The sequence below is a fragment of the Microchirus variegatus genome, assembly GCF_963457635.1.
Source record: "Microchirus variegatus genome assembly, chromosome: 5".
In the NCBI taxonomy this organism is placed as follows: Eukaryota; Metazoa; Chordata; class Actinopteri; order Pleuronectiformes; family Soleidae; genus Microchirus; species Microchirus variegatus.
Genome location: NC_139806.1, coordinates 5,320,901 through 5,342,024, shown reverse-complemented (window position 1 = coordinate 5,342,024; position 21,124 = coordinate 5,320,901). Strand labels below are relative to the sequence as shown.

The following is a 21,124-nucleotide window of genomic DNA, read 5'->3' as shown; positions in this document are numbered from 1 at the left end:
TTCTCTTACTGCTACCTGTAAGAGACAATACTGAAATCAGCAGTCTAAATTTCCCCACTTCGGGACAAATAAACGACTATCTTATCTTCTCTTAATGTTGGAGAACGCTCCACTCAGACACCACACTTAAACCAAACAATACTGCATTTGGTTCCCAGTAGGTGTTTTGGTATCCGACAGCCTGTTGGTTTGCCTCTTGTGTAAAAGAGCAAGAGTTTAAAGTGAAATATGTCAACAGCCAATAGTTGAATAGGCCATGAAGATTGATTTATACTCCAGTCCAGCAGGTGGATGCAAGGCACTTAACTGCTGTTTCCTGTTTCCTGTTTGCCATGTTGCTACAGCAGATGCTCCCCGGCAGTCATCATGACTTAGTATGAACTTGAAATTACAATCGAAGATTCTCCCGACATGTTTAAGTCCCTTTTGCCAGCATCTGGGATACTAGATGAAGACCTAACGGCAAGATTACTTTGCAAACTGCAAACTTGCAAACGTTTTTCTCCGACTTGTTCTTTCCAAACAAAATCTAGTCAATTATGCCTTACCACACCAAAACCCAATAAATGAGACCTAATGCGACTGGTGTGCAAATTCTTCCCAAAACAAACAGCACTGACATTAAATGATCGTCACTTAAGGTTTAACTGTAAACTTTCCTCCACCCACTGCTATTAGTCAGAGGTTTTTCCTCTCTCTCTCTCCACTAAATTGGCACCAATTTCAATGGGTTTTTCAAAGGGTTTTAAGCAATCGGTGATGGCATACCGAGATGACCTCCAGTTTAGAGCCAAAGTTGGTCACATGGAGAGGGAGAGACAAAGATGGAGACGCTGACAGTGATGGAAACAGAGTGAACAGAGGACAGAGAGCTGGATCATGAGGGAGGCCATATAGTACCAGGTGGGAGGATAAATGGAATGATAGATGGGCAGCAGGATTGATTTAACAAGCCTCTCTTCATACGTAATAATACCAAACATCACTACAATCTGCCTGGGTTTCACATTCTGCTGTCTCTTAAATCCATTTGGTAGTTTATCTGCATTTGCCCTATTAAATATTTTTTTTACAGATGATTTAATGCTGTGATTTTAAACACTGAATAATTCAAATGGATCAAAGTGGGCTTTGAAACTAAAGTGGTCTCTTAAGATGCAAAAGCTGCTGCATAAATGTGGTATAAAGGCACAGGGCAGACGATTTACTGTAGAAGGTAGAGCGTTACGCTGATATTGAAGAGGAAGTCTATTTGAAACATTTTCCAGCTGATGGACGATGCACTTCTGAGTCAAAAACAAGTCACAGAAAATATCTTTTAATAACGTGGAAAGAATTGGACAAAATCTCCAAAAGCGACACAGTCGGGTGGATGCGTTAATCGGCCAGAAGGAGAAACTAGAATAGAAGAGTCTGTGAATCACAGATAGATATTAACTGCATGTGATGTGACTATGAACAAGAACAGCGTCAGACCCAAAAGGACAGACTGATGATTACTCAAATAGGGCTTTCACACTGGGCTCCGTGCCGGTTTCCGGGTTCCCAAATCCTAAACCCAATTTTAATTTCACTAAATTGAAATTGGTGTGAACAGGGGTTGGTTCGCCACAAAGCACCAAGGTTCTCAGACTCCAGAACGGAACCAGAGCCAGAACTGTCTGTCTGAAAGCCCTGTTGGAGCCATTTCATATCTGATTTAAAAAAAATGGTAGAAAAATAAGATATGGTCGGAGTATAAATGGGCCTTTAACCCCAAGACAGTGACAATTATACTTCTATGTCGGTCAAATAAAGGGTTTTTGAACCAGCACATAATCATTTATAGCTTTTGATCTTCATAATTGATTAATCTGTTTATTTTCTTGAATAATTTATATACTGTCCAAAAAAAGTCTTAAATATTTATCACAGTTCCCCAAACCTTAAAATGAAGATGTTCTCAAACGTCTTGTTTTGTCCACAAACCAACATTATTCAATTTGAATGTTTTTCTTTGTCACATATAGAGGAAAGAAGCTGGAAAATATTCTCATTTAAGAATCTGAGAGATTTAAGGTTTGTGAGAAGACCAATTATCTAAATAGTTGGCGATGAGTTTGTGCAGCGCAGCTCCAATGCACAGCCCTCGTCAAATGCGTCTTATTGGTAGGCCAAAACAAACCAGCCTTTATCCTTTTCAATACCATATAATGTCCTGCTGAAGTGTCTTTGAGCAACACACTGAGTCACGATGGTGGAACACACCTCTGCTTCGCACAGCTTCCAAATGTGAGTGTGTGTGTGTGTGTGTGTGTGTGTGTGTAACTGACAGCAAAGCAGGGTGTTGCTGAAAAATAGACCCAAAAAAACACCAATTGTCAAATGGAAAAGTACAGCCTATTACCGAGAGACAGACATGTCATAATGGTAATAATGATAATAATCATGATGGCATGAGCTTAGATGGAACGAAAAGAGCAGAATAAGGCTAAAAAGGGATAAGGAGATTACTGTAGTCTGACTGTGGTGGCTGTTTGTGCGCTGGGGAAGGGAGGGGGGAATGGCTGGGACTCTCCAATTTAGTTAATTTGGTGTCTTATTTAAAAGCAGCTGGCCTGAAACACGGTGAATCACCGACTCTGCGCGGTCTGACTCTAAACCACCTGCGCGGTCTGTCGTCTGGTTGTTGTTGACGAGACGGTCGGTACAAGTTTTTGCGGTCGGACACACCGGTTCACCGTATATATAGATCCACAACAGCACAAAAACCATTGCAATTTCAAAATTCTGTTCTGCTACAACTGACTCAGTGTGAGGAACAAGATGTCAAACATCTATCATGGCATTTGGAATAGAAATAAATGTCAATTTAACAAAGAAACAAAAGTTAAATCACTGTCTGAATATGTCTGAACATGGACATGAGCTCTGTTTGAACCACTCAGTGCACAGCTTTAACCCATTAAGGCCTGAAGTGCCTGGAGAAAATGCCTCTTAAACCTGAGCTTCAATGGCTACTAAATTACCAATTAAATTTATTTTATTTAGATACAAAAATGTAAAATTAAAGTGAATAACTATTTCCAGTTAAAAAACAGTAAGAAAATAAAGTAATATCAACTTGTGTCAGTGCCTTGATTTAGTCCTGATGGAGTGTGAAGAACAAGAACAGCATGTAACGACTGTAACAGTCTGCTTCACACGCTGCGGCATCGGCAGGTAAATCCACCGTCACCCCTGGTGCGCGGTTGTAAACGCTCCGTCGATTACGGTGGTGTTTATCGACGTTATCGCCGACCTCGTCGTCTTCAAACATAATTATGTCTTAACCACGAATCCCGGTCGATTTGTTCAGCGCGCTCGAAGTTATCAGCGATGAAGATGAAACTCCTCAAAATCACTGCCTTCAGAAATCTCTCCGCTGTCAAAGTCCTCCATGTTTGCGCGAAGTAATTTCAGAACAATGTCGCGAGGAACCCTTATACCGCCGAAAATTAACGTATCCGCTTTACCGGCGTCTATGGTAGAATAAAACGCGCTGCCGCTCTCCCGGCGTCAATGGTAGAAATGCGGCAATGCTTTCCCTGCGTCAATGGGTTAACTACAGTATGTTCACTACCATTTTCCAAATAGGCTTCTGATTAGTCCGAAGCGAAATTTAAAATATACATTATATAGGTTTTTTGATTAACACTACTTCTCTGTGAATTGCTACAGTAACGACAGCAGCTCTCCGCTCTAAATGTCACCGAAAAGAACAAACTAATTACTGACCTTAGAAACACGGATTAGCTCGCAGAGAGCATTCTGCTCGATGACAGCATTGAAATGATGAGCTCTTGTGTTTGGATCACATTACACGCCCGTTTCACAACAAACACTCTCTGACTGGTTCATTTAGCCCAGGAAAGGCCACTTCAGTGTAGACGACTGCAGATTCTCAAACGGTAAGGGGGGGGGGGGGAATTGGCTCTTTGCACAGCAGCCGTTTAGCATTTTAGCCGTAAAAGCACAGTGGTTTGTGATCATGTTAACAATGGCTCAGTTGAGTTGATGTAAGTCGGGACAGTGTCGTAGTGAACCAGCGTGCAACCAGCGTGACATAACAAAGATGGCGCCGAAAGCAGCGAAACGAGTACGCTACAAATGAAGTATTTTCTTTGTTAATAGAGAAATAAAAATGATGAAAACCATTGTATTATCTTAGTTTAGGCCCATATTATGGATAACTGATGTCATTGTTGCGTAACATTTATTTTTATTTTACGATCTTTTGTCAATAGTCGGCCGGTGCGGACAAGCGATCGTTTGCTATGGTTTACTTTTCAATAAGCCGTGGTGTGTGGTAACTGTCAGCTGAATATGTCCGTGGTTGTGGTATTTGTATGAGTATCATCTTATAACTAACTGACAACCTAATAACTTGACTGACAAACGGATCGTAATAAATAATCCTGACGTAAATGTGTTCTTCCCCTACAGTCTGAAGACGTATCTGCATTTAAGGGGTGTCCCATTTCTAAGTGACAAAATAACCCTCAACACTTGGTTTTGAGGGCCAGTTAAGATTAAGGGTTGAGCTTGAGGGTTAAGATAGGAATTGGAATTGACCCCAAGTCTACTTTGTTGATTTATGTTGTATCTCAACAAACTTCCACATAGTCTTCAACTTAAAACTGTTTGATTGTTTTTACTGTGGTTTTTACTGTGGTGGTATGGGTATGTAGGGTCATACAGTGGTGAATAAAACAATGTGAACATTTAATCAAAAACCAGTTACCAGATATATGTGTGCCAAAATACACAGTATTATATAAAGTAGTTTGTTCCTGTTAAAGAGCTCTCTTAATTTGTTGAATTAAGTTAATTTCAATAAACTTTATTTGTCCCCGTGAGGCAATTCCGTCGCTCATAGATGAGTAAAAAGTGATAACATGTCATTTGCGGCTCTATTGTCTTGGATCTACAAACGCATGAACGTACGTCAACAAAAATATGAAGTTTGAAATCAACACAATAGAATGTCATTGATTTTTAGGAAGCTACTGTATTACAGCCCCACCTGCTGGTCACTGCTGGTCAATGCAGGTTTTGCTGCATGAACCATGAGAAAGCAGAAGGGGGGGGGGGGAGCACATTTAATGTATAAACACACTCAATAGACAAGGACACAGAGGACGGACTGTCATCGTCTCCTCACTTTCTCTCCTCGCTTCAGTCAGGCTCATTAAGATGTTGTTGCTGTGAGACAAGTAGCCGATAAAAGATCACCTCACTTTAACATCACGTCATGTCTCCTTCACAGTCACAGATGAAGATACAGTCAAGAGGTACTACGCCAAGTTTGAGGAAAAGTTCTTCCAGGCATGTGAAAAAGAACTGGCCAAGATCAACACCTTCTACTCTGGTAATGACCACGACCAACACACACACACACACACGCACCCCCACACACGCACACACACACACACACACACAACCATGTTCATTCACCGAGTTCTTTATTAAAAACAGTGGTACACGCACAAAAAACGTGTTAAACAGGCTGGTTTGATCTCCTCAGATCTTCACACACACAATAATCCAGTAAAAATTTAGAAAACCTTGTTATGTTAGAACATGAACAACATGGTCTACTTTATCTACTGTTTATGATCTGTATTTCACAATCTGAAAATACAGTTATAATCATTTCTTTGATTCTTAATGTTAATTAAAGGATATTTACATGTGTTGGAAACAATTAAATTGCAGACAAATATGGTCAAATCCTGCTATAACACAAATAATAAGGATTTTAAGTGTTAAGGCACTTTTTTGAAATATGATTTAGTCAATTTGCATGTATTTATTTATTTTTTTAAATCAATGTATCACTGCACCAGCCTTTGAAACCTGGAAAGGCCATCACAGGTGCTTTAATACAATATGTCCAAAATCTAAGAGGATTTCTTCTCTCATGTGAAGATATAGGTATATTATGGATATATTGCCCTGCCCTACTTAGGGCTGGACGATTATGGCAAAAATAGTAATCACGATTAATTTGATTGATAATCAAATCATAATTGAAATCATGATTAATAAACACGATTATTCATTGATTTCAAAACTTGAGTGTTTATTGAACCACCAAAAGTCAAATTTAAATATAACTTAATAGAACTTTCAGAAATAAATTAGTAACATGTAAACGATGCATTCAAGTTGTTTTCCAGCATAGGAATTTACATACACGCAGCACCGTGTGGCGCATTAATGGTTTTTCTTCGATTATAATCTTTTTATGATCATGTGACGCCAAAATCGAAATCACGATTAAAATTCGATTAATGGTGCCATATGTAAGAATGTGGCCGAAAACAGTTACTTCATTCAAATTCAAAATACCGAGGTCTTTTAGGTTTCGTTTTCTGACGTAACTGGCAACCCGTGGTTGCTCGGCAGCTACTGACTGCAATGATTGGTAGACGGCGGTAGGTGGCGCCACATGTCAAAACATGATTTCAAAACATAAACATGATTTGCAGTCTGCAAAAGATTTTTTTTTATGCAAATATTTTGTCTGTACTGTTGTTGTTGGTGAGTTCAGTTTGTTATATGAACATTATTCCTGAGTCTCTGTGACATATTAGGAGGATTTTATGGCCAGTTGCTTTAGATTTATCACATAATGCACCTTTAATCGTCTAGCCCTAGCCCTACTGCTTATTATTAATGTGGTGTTCACTGTTTTTGAGAGCAGAGAGCTGTGTTGTGTTGCTGTCCTCCTTCTCTCACCTTGAGCACCGTTTTCCCCCCCCCTTCCTCTTTCAGAAAAGCTGGCCGAGGCTCAGCGGCGCTTCGCCACGCTGCAGAACGAGCTGCAGTCCTCGCTGGACGCCCAGAGAGAGAGCACGGTGCACGGGCGGGGCCTGAGGAGGAGGAAGACGGTGTTCGCCCTGTCGCAGCAGGAGCGATGTAAACACAGAAACATAAAGGACCTTCAGCTGGCCTTCTCCGAGTTCTACCTCAGCCTCATACTGCTGCAGAACTACCAGGTGCACCCAGACACACAAGGGTTACATTTGCATCGAAATGGATGCCGCAGATGTTGTGCAGGTGTCACAGCTGTCGCATCCTGTTTCTCCGAGTAGATGATTTGAACGTTGTTGTTGTGTGTGTTTGCGTGTGTAGAACCTGAACTTCACAGGTTTCAGGAAGATCTTGAAGAAGCATGACAAGATTTTGGAGACACCGAGGGGGGCCGACTGGAGGGTGGTCCATGTCGAAGTGGCTCCGTTTTACACATGCAAGAAAATCACACAGCTCATCTCGGAGACGGAGGTACTCTCTCTCACACACACACACACACACACACACACACACACACACACACACACCCACACACACACACACACACACACACACACAAACACAAACACACAAACACACACACACACACACACAAATATATACAGAAGTTTGGAGCAGTATGTCCGAGTGAAGACAAGCAGGTGAAAATCTGCACTGAGAATATTATATCATGTGAACATAAACAGCATGGAAACGTAGTGAGTGTTATCACGGAAAAAAAACAAATGAAAACCTCTCGAATCTCCCCGTGTTTTTTCAGGCGTTGGTCACAACAGAGCTGGAAGGTGGTGACAGACAGAAGGCCATGAAGAGGCTGAGGGTTCCTCCACTGGGAGCTGCACAGGTCTCCTCTCTTTCACACACACACACACACACACACACACACACACACACACACACACACACACACACACACACACACACACACACACACACACACACACACACACACACACGTTCTTCTTCAATATTCTTAGTTAAGACAATCACAGACAATACATACCTTAGCCCCTTACCCCCTAACCATAACATCACAACTAAATGCATCATCCTAAACCTTAAAACCACATATCAGAGCCTGGTTAAGTAAGGTCAGGATTAGGGATGGGAATTTCACGACATTTTGAGAGTCGATTGTCGAGGTGCACGTGTCGATTTTTGGTCATTTTTATCTATTTATTTTTTTATTATAATTTTTTTTACAGCAGCAGCAATGCGGGGGTGGAAACTATTCTACAGTGTACTACTCCGTTTTAGGCTCAAGAACATGGCAGTAATGCCCATTGTTGACCATCGAAGCAGCCATAATAAAAATGAGGGGCAAAAAAATGCGGAGCGGAGCGTTTTCTCTCCACTGGCACAGGTGTGTCGCCAGACGGCGCAGGTTTTTGAACCTGCGCTCGTTAGGTGTCCACCAGAGTGCAGGATCTTGACTGGGTGAGACTTATTGTTGTGCTCGTTCGCTCTGCACACACGCACGCACACACACGCTTGGACACGCACTTGGACACACTCGTCCTACAAACCAGCCTTTGAGCACCTTTTTGGCCGACGCTCCGTAGTTACCTTACCGACCCGCCCTCACCTATTCCATTCACAAAAAAGGGGCCGGTGACTCGTCCTCCGCAATGGGCGCACTATCATCTGAGAGCGCAGGGAGTCTGGACAGCAGGCTCACCTTTTCGTGCACCGCTTCCTGAACTTGACGTGTTTGTGACACTTTTGCTTTTTCCAATTTTTTATTTTTTTTTGTCGAGGTGCGCACGTGTCGATCGTTGATCGTTTTGTCAACAAAAAAGTCCCATCCTTAGTCAGGTTGTCCTCACAAAGATGGTTAATGTGTCCTCATGGTCTACTTAAGACATGTACGCTCACACCAATAGATATACAGTATAAAACGCTCATCCTGTCTTACAGTGTGTGTGTGTGTTTACTGGCTGAATTTGTCTTTTTCATTGTTACACTAACTGACACTGAGACATTTGATTAATGTAGTGAACTATGAATGACATTTTCACAGACATTTACAAGCCATCGCAATTAATTCATAATTGCATAATGATATTACCTTCTCCCTCTTGTGATTACAACGCCATTTCAATTGAATCACTGCCCAAACCCTAATGAAATAAGAAGAGCTGTTGTAGTGCAGCTGATGCTGCTGCTAAGCTATGAGAAGATGAGATGATGTTTTAATTGTGTCTGGATTGAATGGATAGATGTGCACCTATCTGTTTGTGTGTGGAGTACAAATCTCAGAGAATCATTTCAGTCGCACAGATGTTTCGGACACTTTATGTAAGTTTACAGTTAAAAACACCTGAAACATCTGTGTTCATGCATTATCCCACTGAGACACTGACTGGGATTGTCCATTGTCTGCCTGCAGCCTGCTCCTGCCTGGACCACCTTTAGAGTTGGACTTTACTGCGGAGTTTTCCTGGTCTTATTGGTTTCTGTGGTCATCACAGGTAACACACAAAAATCATGACACAATTTCTTACTCTGAGCGATTTAAATGTCTCTAATTGTCTTTCCATCCACACTTTAACATTCGCCGCTGAGAATTGAGAAGTTTGAAAACACTGCGGGATCTGCTTTTAGGCTCCAGCCATTTGAGCGGAACTCCACACTAAAATACCTAAAATGTATGTCACATGACCGTTTAAGTGCACTGGGCATGCATATGGTCTTGGTGCAGGAGAGTCTCACGGTGTAGAGTTTATGAAGTCAATCAGATGTTTTATTGTGTTTTCCTTGCTGACAGCCATATTGTCACCGAGAGGCATGTCTGTCTGTCTGGTGTTGGTTCTCGGCACGACTGCATTTCCGGCAAACAAATTGCTGTTGTATGGTATGAAGCATTTTAAATTATGTGTGTAACTGTACTAACCGTCTCTGCACCTCTCTGTGTCATTAGGAGTTGTGGTGATTGATCCTAATGACGTTTGGCCTATGGTCAGGATCTACAGAGGAGGATTCCTTTTAATAGAGTTCCTCTTCCTGTTAGGTACACACACACACACACACACATCACAATTGTCTGCATTATTTATTAAATTGTTTTGATTCTATTGTGTTTTTGTTATTTACAAATTAATGTTGCATCATCATCATCATGTTCTTTTTTTTGTGAACTCTACATCAAAACAAACACTTTTACTTTGAAATACACTAGGGCTGCAACGATCGATGAATTTTCATAAAAAATCCGCAGACGATAAAATTCAAGCGTCGTGTTGTTATTGTAAGTCACACCGGCCGCTTCAAGCTCAGCTGTAACTGCAGTGTAAACAAACACACACTCACGCTATCCAGAACTAGCTACAGGAAGTGCTGGGGGCAGTGTTGCTCGCTGTTTACATGCTGCAAGGGAGCAGAGAAGAAGAACGCACAAATTATGCCAGAAATGGACAAAGAGGCTCGTAAACTCCGACCCAAAGTTTCCAAAGTTTGGGAACATTTCCCTGAAAATAAACCAGCGAAACACGTTAAATGCTTGTTCCATGGTAACACTACGGCAATTCACGAACGCGTTAAACGCCGACATCCCGGAGCCGCTGTATCACCACGTACCACAGAGAAGTGAGTTCAGAAATAAGGTTGATACTTTGTACCCTCTTTTTGGAGTCGCTGCTCGAAAATGACATGCCCAAACTAAATAGAGTAAATCTCTGCAGTTGCAAGCTCTATGTGCATTATCTTAGTATCAAAATAAATATAACACTTGTGAGATTCCACAAGAGGTGTTTCGCTGTGGGTGCCAATGTGTCACTGAGTAAATGTACATGGAACACACCATAAATGAAAAAAATACTGCATTTTAAAGCAAAAATCACCTTTAAAATATGCAGTAGGAGCTTAAAACACAATGGGGGTCATGTAACAGCATGTGGACACGAGCTGCGCAAAGTCTGATGCTGTTGAAGTGAAGCAGAGTGAAATTACAGAGGTTTTAGTAAAGAGATGTCAATACTAGCGTTTGTAATGAATTTTAAACCTCTTTTACTTATCAACTGTGTGATATGGAGTATGTGAATTCGACATTTAAGATGTGATCATTTGTTTCAAGTATTTAACTGTGATAAATGTTGTGTTATTAAAGCACACGCGTGAGTCCACTGTATGTAGGATAAACAGAAGTCGACTAATCGAAAAAATAATCGATAGATTAGTCGACACCAAAAATAATCGTTAGTTGCAGCCCTAAAATACACTTTAACACTTGAATATATGATCCTGGCCCGAGCTGCTGTCTGAATGCCTGTCTGTCTGTGTGTCTTCATCTTTCAGGCATTAACACGTACGGCTGGAGGCAGGCCGGAGTCAACCATGTGCTCATATTTGAACTCAACCCCAGAAACAACCTGTCTCACCAACATCTGTTTGAGGTCTGAGTCTTTTTACACACACACACACACACACGGCCAGACTATGACAATTCATTTGTTGCTCAGGTTTTTAGAGTGCGTTGTCCTTCAGCTTTACCATGACTTTGATGAACAATGAAACTGAATCTGTGTGTGTGTGTGTGTGTGTAGATTGCAGGTCTGCTGGGTGTGCTGTGGTGCGTCAGCCTGCTGTCGTGTCTCTTCAGGAACAGCATCTTGGTGCCAATGCAGGCCAACCCTCTGGCTCTCTACGGCTTCTTCTTCCTCTTCCTCATCAACCCCCTCAAGATGTGCTACTACAAGTCACGCTTCTGGCTGCTCAAACTCCTGGTAATTTCACTATATACAGCATATACAGTTTTCTGCATGTTGGTCTCAAGAAAAACCCACGCCTGCTGATTGTGTAGAGATAAATCGGTGTGCGTTTTTGACTTTCCTCCACAGTTCCGAGTGGTCACCGCCCCGTTTCATCGCGTGGGCTTCGCAGACTTTTGGCTCGCTGACCAGCTCAACTCTCTGGTGGTGGTTCTGATGGATCTGGAGTACATGATCTGTTTCTACAGTTTTGAACTGGACTGGAAGAAACACGACGGACTCATCAGCAGTGAAGGTGAGGCATGATACTGACTGAAGACGGTGGAGACGGCGAAGACAACCTTAACATGTCCGTCCTCCGTCTCTCCGTCATTGTTTGCAGGTAGAGACGTGTGTAATTCCTACTCCTATGGCGTCCGTGCGGTGATTCAGTGCCTTCCTGCGTGGTTCCGATTCGTCCAGTGTCTCCGGCGTTACCGTGACACCAAGCGGGCCTTCCCTCACCTGGTGAACGCTGGGAAATACTCAACATCCTTCTTCGTCGTCACCTTTGCGGCCCTGTACAAGACGCACAAAGGTAGGACTGTTTTCACATGCACAAAGGCCTTAAAATCGCTCTTAATCTGCAACAATCCTACACACTGCTTCTTTAGAGGTCAACTGTAATTGTTAAATAGGCTTTTACGTTTGCTTTTGTGTCCAAAAATATGTACGTTTTATTCACGCTTTTTCCTCCCCTCCTTAGCTGAAGCTGACCCCGATACCCACATCTTCCTCTACTTGTACATCTGCTGTTCTGTGATCAGCTCATGTTACACACTGGTGTGGGATCTAAAGATGGACTGGGGCCTGTTTGACCGCAATGCAGGCGAGAACGCCTTCCTCAGAGAGGAGATTGTCTACCCTCATAAGGTGTGTTGTCCACGTTCGAGCGTGGAGACAGACAAAAATACAAAATACACTTAACTGATTAACCTCCATAGTCCTGGGTCATTTCTGCATGTTTATACATGGCTGTGGATCCAGGGTCTTGTGTCGACTGGTGGATTTTCCCACATAACGTCAACCTGCCTTCTTCTTCGTTATCTCAAAACAATGCCATTTATGTCACAAGCATCATAGTGGAGCTCTGGGAACGGTATAACCTAGGCCAGGGGTCTGCTACCTTTACTATGAAAAGAGCCATTTTTGTCCCCTCTCCACCCAAATAGAATTAATCTGGAGCCGCAAAACCCATTTGACCTGAAAAATTAAGATTATATCACATATAGGTTTCTTTTATACAGATATACTACATACAAAATTTGTAGTTTGTTGCATTAAGAACTATACAAAAATAAAACTGTTGACATTTCATGCTGTTTATAGCCAACATTTTATAAAGTGGAGAAAAAAAAAGTACTTTGGAATGAAACACAGAATTCCATTGTTTGTGGAAATTAATGAAATTGACTCACTTTGAAATAGATAGATATTGCAATATTTGGAGCACAGAACAGATGCAGTAAATATATGGATCCAAAGATGGACAGGACATTGGATGTGATGCACAAAATATTAAAACAATTTCTATATCACCTTGATTTCTAAATAAGAGGTGTTCACTTTGAAATAAGAGAATGAATATTAAATAAAAATAAAATTTTTTTTATTCAAAGTTACTACAAAGGAGCCACAACAGAAGGGTTGAGGAGCCACATGTGGCCCTAGAGCCGCAGGCTGCAGACCCCTGACCCCTGACCTAGGCTGTAGGTCTCCAGTAAACTGTCATGTATGACATGTTGGCTGCGCTCTGTCTCCCCCTGCAGGCTTATTACTACAGCGCCATAGTGGAGGATGTGCTGCTGCGTTTCTCGTGGACTTTGACCGTCACCCTCAACACAGTCTCTGGCGTCAATGGCATATCTGACATTCTGACTACTGTGCTCGCTCCGATGGAAGTCTTCAGGTTACTAATCAATTCTCTGTTATTAATTCAGCCCATTCTCTTCTTTATTGTAAGTAAAATTGTCGGAGGCTTTACGCTCCCATAAAAATATAAAGATAATTATATACAATTGAAGATAAACATAGTTACTAACAGGTAAATATGGTCTGTAATAATTGTACATGACAATAAATAACACGTATGCATGAATTCAGATTTAGATAAAAGGGCAAATAACAGGAATCCAAATGTGTCCATAAAAGCAAACTGCAAAGCTGTTGCCAGTGAATATTTTACTCCCATAAATTGTTAGTGTGACATCTTTCTTCCTCCATGAATGTCACCGAACGTGCTGTGTGAATTCAGTCTTCTGACGGCTCACCCGTGTCCTCCACAGGCGTTTTGTGTGGAACTTCTTCCGACTGGAGAACGAGCACCTGAATAACTGTGGTGAGTTCAGGGCCGTCAGAGACATCAGTGTGGCTCCGCTCAACGCCGACGACCAGACGCTGCTGGAGCAGATGATGGACCAGGAGGATGGAGTCAGGAACCGGCAGGGAAAGAAGAACTGGAAGAGGAGCTACAGCATGAGTCTACGTAGGCCACGGCTCGCCTCACAGTGAGTCTCGACGGTCGACAGTACTATGCTAAAGTCTCAGGGCAGCCTTGTTGTTTTGATGTCTGTCAAATTCTGTGGGCATTGGCTTTTGGACTGGAAGGATGTGACCTCGCTGTCTCTGCAATACCACCACAGGACTAACCGTAACCCATAAGTATTAACCCACAAAAAAAAACCTCTATATCGTCATTGCATTTACTTGCATTTGCAAAAACAGAGTTATCCCAATCCCTAACCATAACCAGTTCCTCAGAAATTACATTCTCCTTCATTAGGACCTGGTTTTAGTCTCAATTAGAGCTGAATCGATCATTCATCGATTACTAAATTAATCTTCAACTATTTTGATAATCGATAATCAGTTTGAAGCTTTTTTTAGTGATTAAAACATGATTTCTGATTGTTTTAGCTTCTTAAAAGTGAATATTTTCTTGATTTCTTTGCTCCACATAACAAAGAAATCATTAAAAGTGAATCATTTTTGGTATGTGGACAAAACAAGACATTCGAGAACATCGTCATTTCCAGCTTTGACGAACGCTGATCAACGTTTTTTTAACATTTTATGACATCGAGAAAATAATCAACAGATTAATCTATTGCGAAATTATGGTTACCAGAAAAACCAACACAAGAACAAGCTTACAGTAATGCCGTGTTTCCACCGGCTCTTATCAATCCTAAAAAAACGTGGGTTAATCTCCAACAATTACTAGGGAAATGTGTAAAATCTCAATATTTAACAGTGTATTTTTAATTAACTGACTGATTCAGTTACACTGAAAACAACTGCTTTACAAGTCATTGTGTGTGTGTTAAACAAAGTCACTGCAGTTTCCGCCCAAGTTGAGTAGGTACTTTTTTTTGTCGCGGAGATGCAACCTAAAATCTGTGCCGAGGCGGAGCGAGGAAAAGGGAAGAGGGCCATATGTAAACCCCATGTTCCTCTTGTCTCCTCCAGGTCCAAAACCCGTGACACCAAAGTTCTGATCGAGGACACTGACGACGACTCCTGACATCAGGCCACGCCCCTCGCCTGGGTCCAGAATTTGTTCAAAGGAGGGAACTCCACCTCCTAACGAGTTACCCGGCGAGTGCGGCGTTGAAACTGAACTCTCATGCCTCCATAATATTCTATGTTTTCAGTGCAGGAGCCTCTGCTCGGGGGTTCAGACTCATTTAACAGAGGAACTGAAACAAAAACAAACTCTCATAAGCAAACCCAGCAGAGCGTCATCACACTCCTCCTCCTCCTCCTTCTTCCTTTAGCCAGAACAACAAGGTGAGGCTTTTCACTTCAACTCCACCTCACACAAGCAGCAGGTGACAAACCTGTGTCCACTTCAGCCTCAGCATGAATGGAACGCAGAACATTTGTCCTCGTGGACAGGAAGTGTCCCCTGCTCCTTCACGGTGCCACACAGAACGAGGCCGACCGCTCCGAGCTGACCGCCGCTGAAAGGTTCCCCGCCCACCCCCCCTCCTTCCCTGCTCTCAGCTGCAGGAGAAAGGCCTCGAATAAATGAAGAACCATTTAAACCTCATGTCCACTTGTAATCTGGATCCTGGAGTGGGCCTGAATGGGAAGGAAAGGGTCACAGAAGTTTGTCCCCGCTCTGACGGCACAGTGTTCCCTGCACATTGACACTGTCGCTGCTCTACAGCTTCATCACAGAGCTGCCTACGTGCACCTTACATGCGTCACACGCACACACACGCATACACACACACATACACATTCTTGTACTTGCTGCATACTGAGGACTGGGTTGCTGACAAAGTGAGGACCAGCATTTCCACTTTATAAATCAACACAATTGCAAATAATTACTTCATGAATGACATCTACAAAGAACTACTGGTTGCAGTACCATAAAATGTCTGCAGGTAGAGCCCCAGAGCAAAAAGGGCTGGACAACTTTTTCAATTTAAAAAAAATATTTTTTGTAATTTTTGGTCCAAAATTTTACAAAAACGTCATACTATACTATGTCGTCCAAAATGTAAAGAAAATTTTGAACAAAAATTTTTGGTCCAAAATTTTACAAAAACGTCATACTATACTGTATTCCAAAATTTGAAAAAAAAAATCTGACCCAAAATTTTTGTCCAAAATTTGACAAAAACGTCATACTATACTATATCGACCAAAATTTAAAAAAAAAATTGACCAAAATGTTTTGTTCCAAAATTTGACAAAAACGTCATACTATACTATGTCGTCCATTTGCCGATGTATTTGATTTTTTTTTTTGACAAATTGAGTATAGCATGTTATAGCAACCTAAGGAAGTGATTTCAATGAAAACAAAGTGAGGACTGGCCAAAATGTCCCCACGCCGTAAAAATGACCTCTCTTTGTTGGTTAAAAACCCTCACTGGTCCTCAGTATACCGCAAGTACAAGAACACACACACACACCCTTGCACTTTGTAGGAAGTGTGAGGTGAATGTCTATAGTGTGTTTGAACACACACACACAGTGATTTTAATGTTTTATTGTTCATGGACATGCAGACACTCCTAGCTTGAGAAAACACACACACACTCGCACATACAAAGAGAGACGATATTATTTGTAATCACGGTTGTAAATAAGAAAAAGGACCAAAGCAGGAGGGGGTGACTGGGGGAAAAAAACACAATTTTCTGTTTGCAGGTCAAGGATTATCGTCTTATTTGTCCCACAGAAACTTCCAGTCACACAGTGTGACAAAGAATCCTCCTTTTGGAATTGTGAAACCTCTTCTTTTTTTTTTTTTTCGCTGAATGTTTGCCAACATATTTATGTGTGGATGCGTGGGGAGAGACGCCCGGATCCACCACCCGTGTGTCGACCCACGTTAGGTCAGTCCGCTTTTTAAACATTTTCGACGACAACAAAAAGGAGTGAAGATGGAAAATTCCAAGGATTTTTTTTTTTTTTTTGTTCCCTGAAATCTTGATTTAAAAAAAACAAAAAAAAAAACTGAAGACTGATTGGAAAAACTGCTGGTTAATGAAAGGGTTCTGTGTCGCGGGTCAAACTGGTTGGTTGATGATGAGGATGATGAAGAAAGGGGGCGTGTCCTGTCTGTCACAGTGAAAAACATGTTACTCACCTGTGTGGTCGGGTTCATTTGAAGCTACAATTTAGTATAAATGTTTTAATAGTTATACTTTACATATGTGCTACATAAAAATGAGTTTCAGTAAATGTTCATATTTCATCCGTGATCTGTGGCCTCCAAGTTGAAATCTTTTAATTGAGATTATATTTATTTTTATTCCTGAACTTTGTTTTATATGTATTTCAGTCTTTCTACTGTACGTGCTATGCTAAGCCAAATTTGAATGATTTTTTTAGCCACAGACAAAAGGCTCGCCTCCTGTGTAAGTCGATGACATCTTAACAATATGTTAAATGTATATATGTTATGCTATATGCTATTTTAGACAATGTTTTTCTGACAGAAAACTGACGTTTTTATTAACCGCTCGCTCTCCTGCACCAAAGTCCATAGAGAAAATGAAAATTGAAAATCCAATTGAACTGTGTCAAACGTCAAAGTCACTAAATAACACCTTTAAAGTGTCGCAGTGGAAGCGGTAGTAAATGAACAGCTCGTTTGTGCTGTGATGTAAAATGACTGGTTTTCTCTATGGACTTTGGTGTGGGCAAAGTGAGCGGTTTACAGGAGGCAGTGTGGGTTTTATGAGGTGAGCCTTTTGTGTAAATGTCTAAAGTTAGGAGAGATTGAACATAAGAAATGCAGTTAGTTACAGGTCACTTTGTTCCTGCAGTGTTTTTTTTCCATTATTGTTATTATTATTATTATTATTATTATTTTCCAGCTGTTGCAACTTGAAAACATTCCAGCAAACTCACTGGTTCCATCCAAAGAGAACGGTTCAGTTTTAATTTGTTCTTCATGCTCATACAGGACTTTTCTGTTGGTCTTCCTCAGGTCGTCACCTCGACACGTGGTTACATGTTTGATGTCGTGATGTCCCGTCGGAGAGATCTTTTGTGCTCCTTCGCTCACGCAACCCAAACAAAAATAAGACTATAAACGTTCTGTTACACGTGTACATGTGATGTTCTCACTCCAGCTGCAGGCAGACTGATGAAGCTCTGCTTGGTTTGAGTGTAGTTTTAGTGTCTCGACATTCCAGATGGTGCCTCACGCTCCCATTCCACAGGCCAACACACCTCACTGTAAAGATGGCTGACACTGTGACAGACCACGCCCCCTCACCCCCCCCACCACCCACTCCCCTTTATTTCTTTGAAAATGTCTTTACATTCTTTTTTCTTTTCAAAACTCTTCTGTTTGTACCAAACGTTGGCTTTTATGTCGTATATAATACACACTGGGCCTTGTGCAACCATGTACTCTCCTCTACACACACGGATGATAGTTTTAGGGTCCTTTTCACTCTGTTTATAGGGGCTCACTCTTGCGCACCAAAAACCCACAGAGAAAACCTGCATTTTTTAATCTCATGGGGTTCACAGGAGCTGCTCCTCTTCTGCTGCCTCGCTTGGTGAGTGTGGAGTCAGCAGTGGGTGGACGACTCCTCTGTTCTGTGGTGTGAAATTGCTGCTCATCTCGTTGGACTTTAGTGCAGGAGAGTGAAACTCCAGAAAATGTGCGTAAACAAGGAGGTAAACTTAGTCTTACATCATGTTGTAGAGTTAAGAAGGCTTAGATTTTGATTAAGTTGCCCATGTTTTCATTGAGAGCGAGCTACCACGTGTCCGGGTAGGGGCCACTTTCTCTGTCAGTACCTTCTATAAGGGTATCCGCCGGGTCTTAAAAAGTCTTAAATCCAATCATTTAAGGCCTTAAAATATCTAAAATTCTCCTAAAATCTCATAAAAGGTCTGAAAGGGATAGTTCGGAATTTTGGACACGAGACCTATTTTCCAACTCCAACAAATTTCATTCAGTTCTTCTAGTTGCCGAGTTTGTTGGTGCTATGGCTAGCGCAAGTCAATGGTACAAGTTAGCATGGCGTTAGAAACACTCATACCGACTCCACAGTGCACCCGAGGCAAATCAATTGTAACAGCAGACTATCTATGTACATATCTGTGTTGATAGAATAATATTTGAAACAAAACTAACCTCGCATCGCATGAATTTTTGAGGGACTACTTTCTCAGCAGCTGCGGAATCAGTCCGCCGCTGCCATAGCCTAACAGGAAGTATGACGCGCTGCTGCTGCTGAGACATAAATCCTTAAAATTGCAATGTTGGTTTTATTTCAAACATTCTATCAACACAGATATGTACATCGATAGTCTGCCGTTACAATTGATTTGCCTCGGGTGCACTGTGGAGTCTATATGAGTGTTTCTAATGCCATGCTAGCTTGTACCATTGACTTGCGTTAGCCATAGCACCAGCGAACTCGGCAACTTATGTCCAAAATTCCGAACTAACCCTTTAAATACAATTTTGAAAGGTCTTAAAAATCTACTAACATTACTTTTATTTAAAACATGCATAAACTTCAGTCTCACTTTTATCGAGCACCACTAGCTAATGTGCTACGGCTTAGCACAGCAGCGGAGAAAACTTAACGAAAGCCCACAGCTAAGCTGAATTGCTTGCATAAGATGAGTAAGTGCAAATGATTTGTGGCTCCAATTTTCCTTCATGTCGTATGTACTTTTTTGGCAGTATGGATATGAAATGGGTCTTAAATTGTATTCATTATGCTCTTTAAAAAAGTCTTAAATTTGACTTGTTGAAACCTTCAGAGACCCTGTTCTGTACAATCGATCTATTTTAAAACAGTTTGAGTATAAATGGTGTCACAGTCTAGAAAGGAAGAACCATTATGAAACCATTGTGAACACAGTAGTAATGCAGTACAACAACCATGTCATCATTCACTAAACTCTCTAGAGGGAGCTGTGGAGTTGTCTTAAAGGACACCTGTGTGCACGAGGGGAAACTGCACGAGGCCCAATGTCATTTATTCCTCTAGAGCCAAACATTCCAAACTTTAAATGTTGAAATTCGAGTCAATATTTCCTTCATTTCAGGCTTGAAATCAGGCCTGTATGTATCTTGGATACAGAAATGATGCATATAAATGTCCAGATATTGTCATAAGCCAACAGCCCACACAAATATAACTGTTTGCAAAGCAATAATTGAGTAAATCATAAATAACTAGCATATTTTTGGGGGGTTATTTGAATCTTAAAGCTGCTGTCTGTGAAATAAGTGAGTTAAATAATAATGTTAAATAGCCCTGTACACACACACACACACACACATTCTTGTACTTGCTGCATACTGAGGACCAGCATTTCCACTTTATAAATCAATACAATTACAAATATCTACTTCATGAATGACATCTACAAAGAACTACTGGTTGCAGTACCATAAAATGTCTGCAGGTGGAGCCCCAGAGCAAAAAGGGCTAGAAAACTTTTTCAATTTAAAAAAAAAAAAAAAAATTGTTGTAATTTTTGGTCCAAAATTTTACAAAAACGTCATACTATACTGTCGTCCAAAATGTACTGTTTTTTCTTGGTCATTAAAAATTAGAAAAAAAAAATTTGACCCAAAATTCTTGGTCCTAAATTTGACAAAAACGTCATACTATATACTATGTCGTGCAAAATTTTAACAAATCTTTGACAAAAAAACTTTGGTCCAAAATTTGACAAAAATCTCATACTATACTATGTCGTCCAAAATTAGATTTTTTATTTATTTTTTGACAAATTGAGTATAGCAGGTTATAGCAACCTAAGGAAGTGATATCAATCAAAACAAAGTGAGGACTGGCCAAAATGTCCTCACTTCGTAAAAATGACCTCACTTTGTTGGTTAAAAACCCCCATTGGTCCTCAGTATGCCGCAAGTACAAGAACACACACAAGTCACAGGGTCTGACAACAAATCATATCCAGTGCCTGACAACAACCGTTTTACCAAATCAGGAGCCAGAATTCTGCTAATGACAGCAATGGACAGGAAGTTATTTAAAAGATAACATCACTGACAGCAGCTTTAACTACAAATAAAA

General features: G+C 41.1%; 1 protein-coding gene across 1 annotated transcript in view; it reads left to right on the top strand.

The window, feature by feature from the left end:
- The window catches only part of LOC310928002 (xenotropic and polytropic retrovirus receptor 1 homolog), a gene marked incomplete at both ends in the record, with an annotated part of 32,237 nt that extends 17,132 nt beyond the window's left edge, over positions 1-15,105 (top strand). The window contains 14 exons of the mRNA XM_083890463.1: positions 5,288-5,389; positions 6,799-7,022; positions 7,159-7,308; positions 7,598-7,681; positions 9,227-9,308; positions 9,758-9,847; positions 11,131-11,228; positions 11,379-11,558; positions 11,673-11,838; positions 11,926-12,120; positions 12,289-12,455; positions 13,352-13,491; positions 13,868-14,089; positions 15,051-15,105. Coding sequence (XP_083746589.1) covers positions 5,288-5,389; positions 6,799-7,022; positions 7,159-7,308; positions 7,598-7,681; positions 9,227-9,308; positions 9,758-9,847; positions 11,131-11,228; positions 11,379-11,558; positions 11,673-11,838; positions 11,926-12,120; positions 12,289-12,455; positions 13,352-13,491; positions 13,868-14,089; positions 15,051-15,105 — 1,955 coding nt within the window. The remainder of the gene's footprint in view (positions 1-5,287; positions 5,390-6,798; positions 7,023-7,158; positions 7,309-7,597; positions 7,682-9,226; positions 9,309-9,757; positions 9,848-11,130; positions 11,229-11,378; positions 11,559-11,672; positions 11,839-11,925; positions 12,121-12,288; positions 12,456-13,351; positions 13,492-13,867; positions 14,090-15,050) is intronic.
- Positions 15,106-21,124: the final 6,019 nt, after the last annotated feature.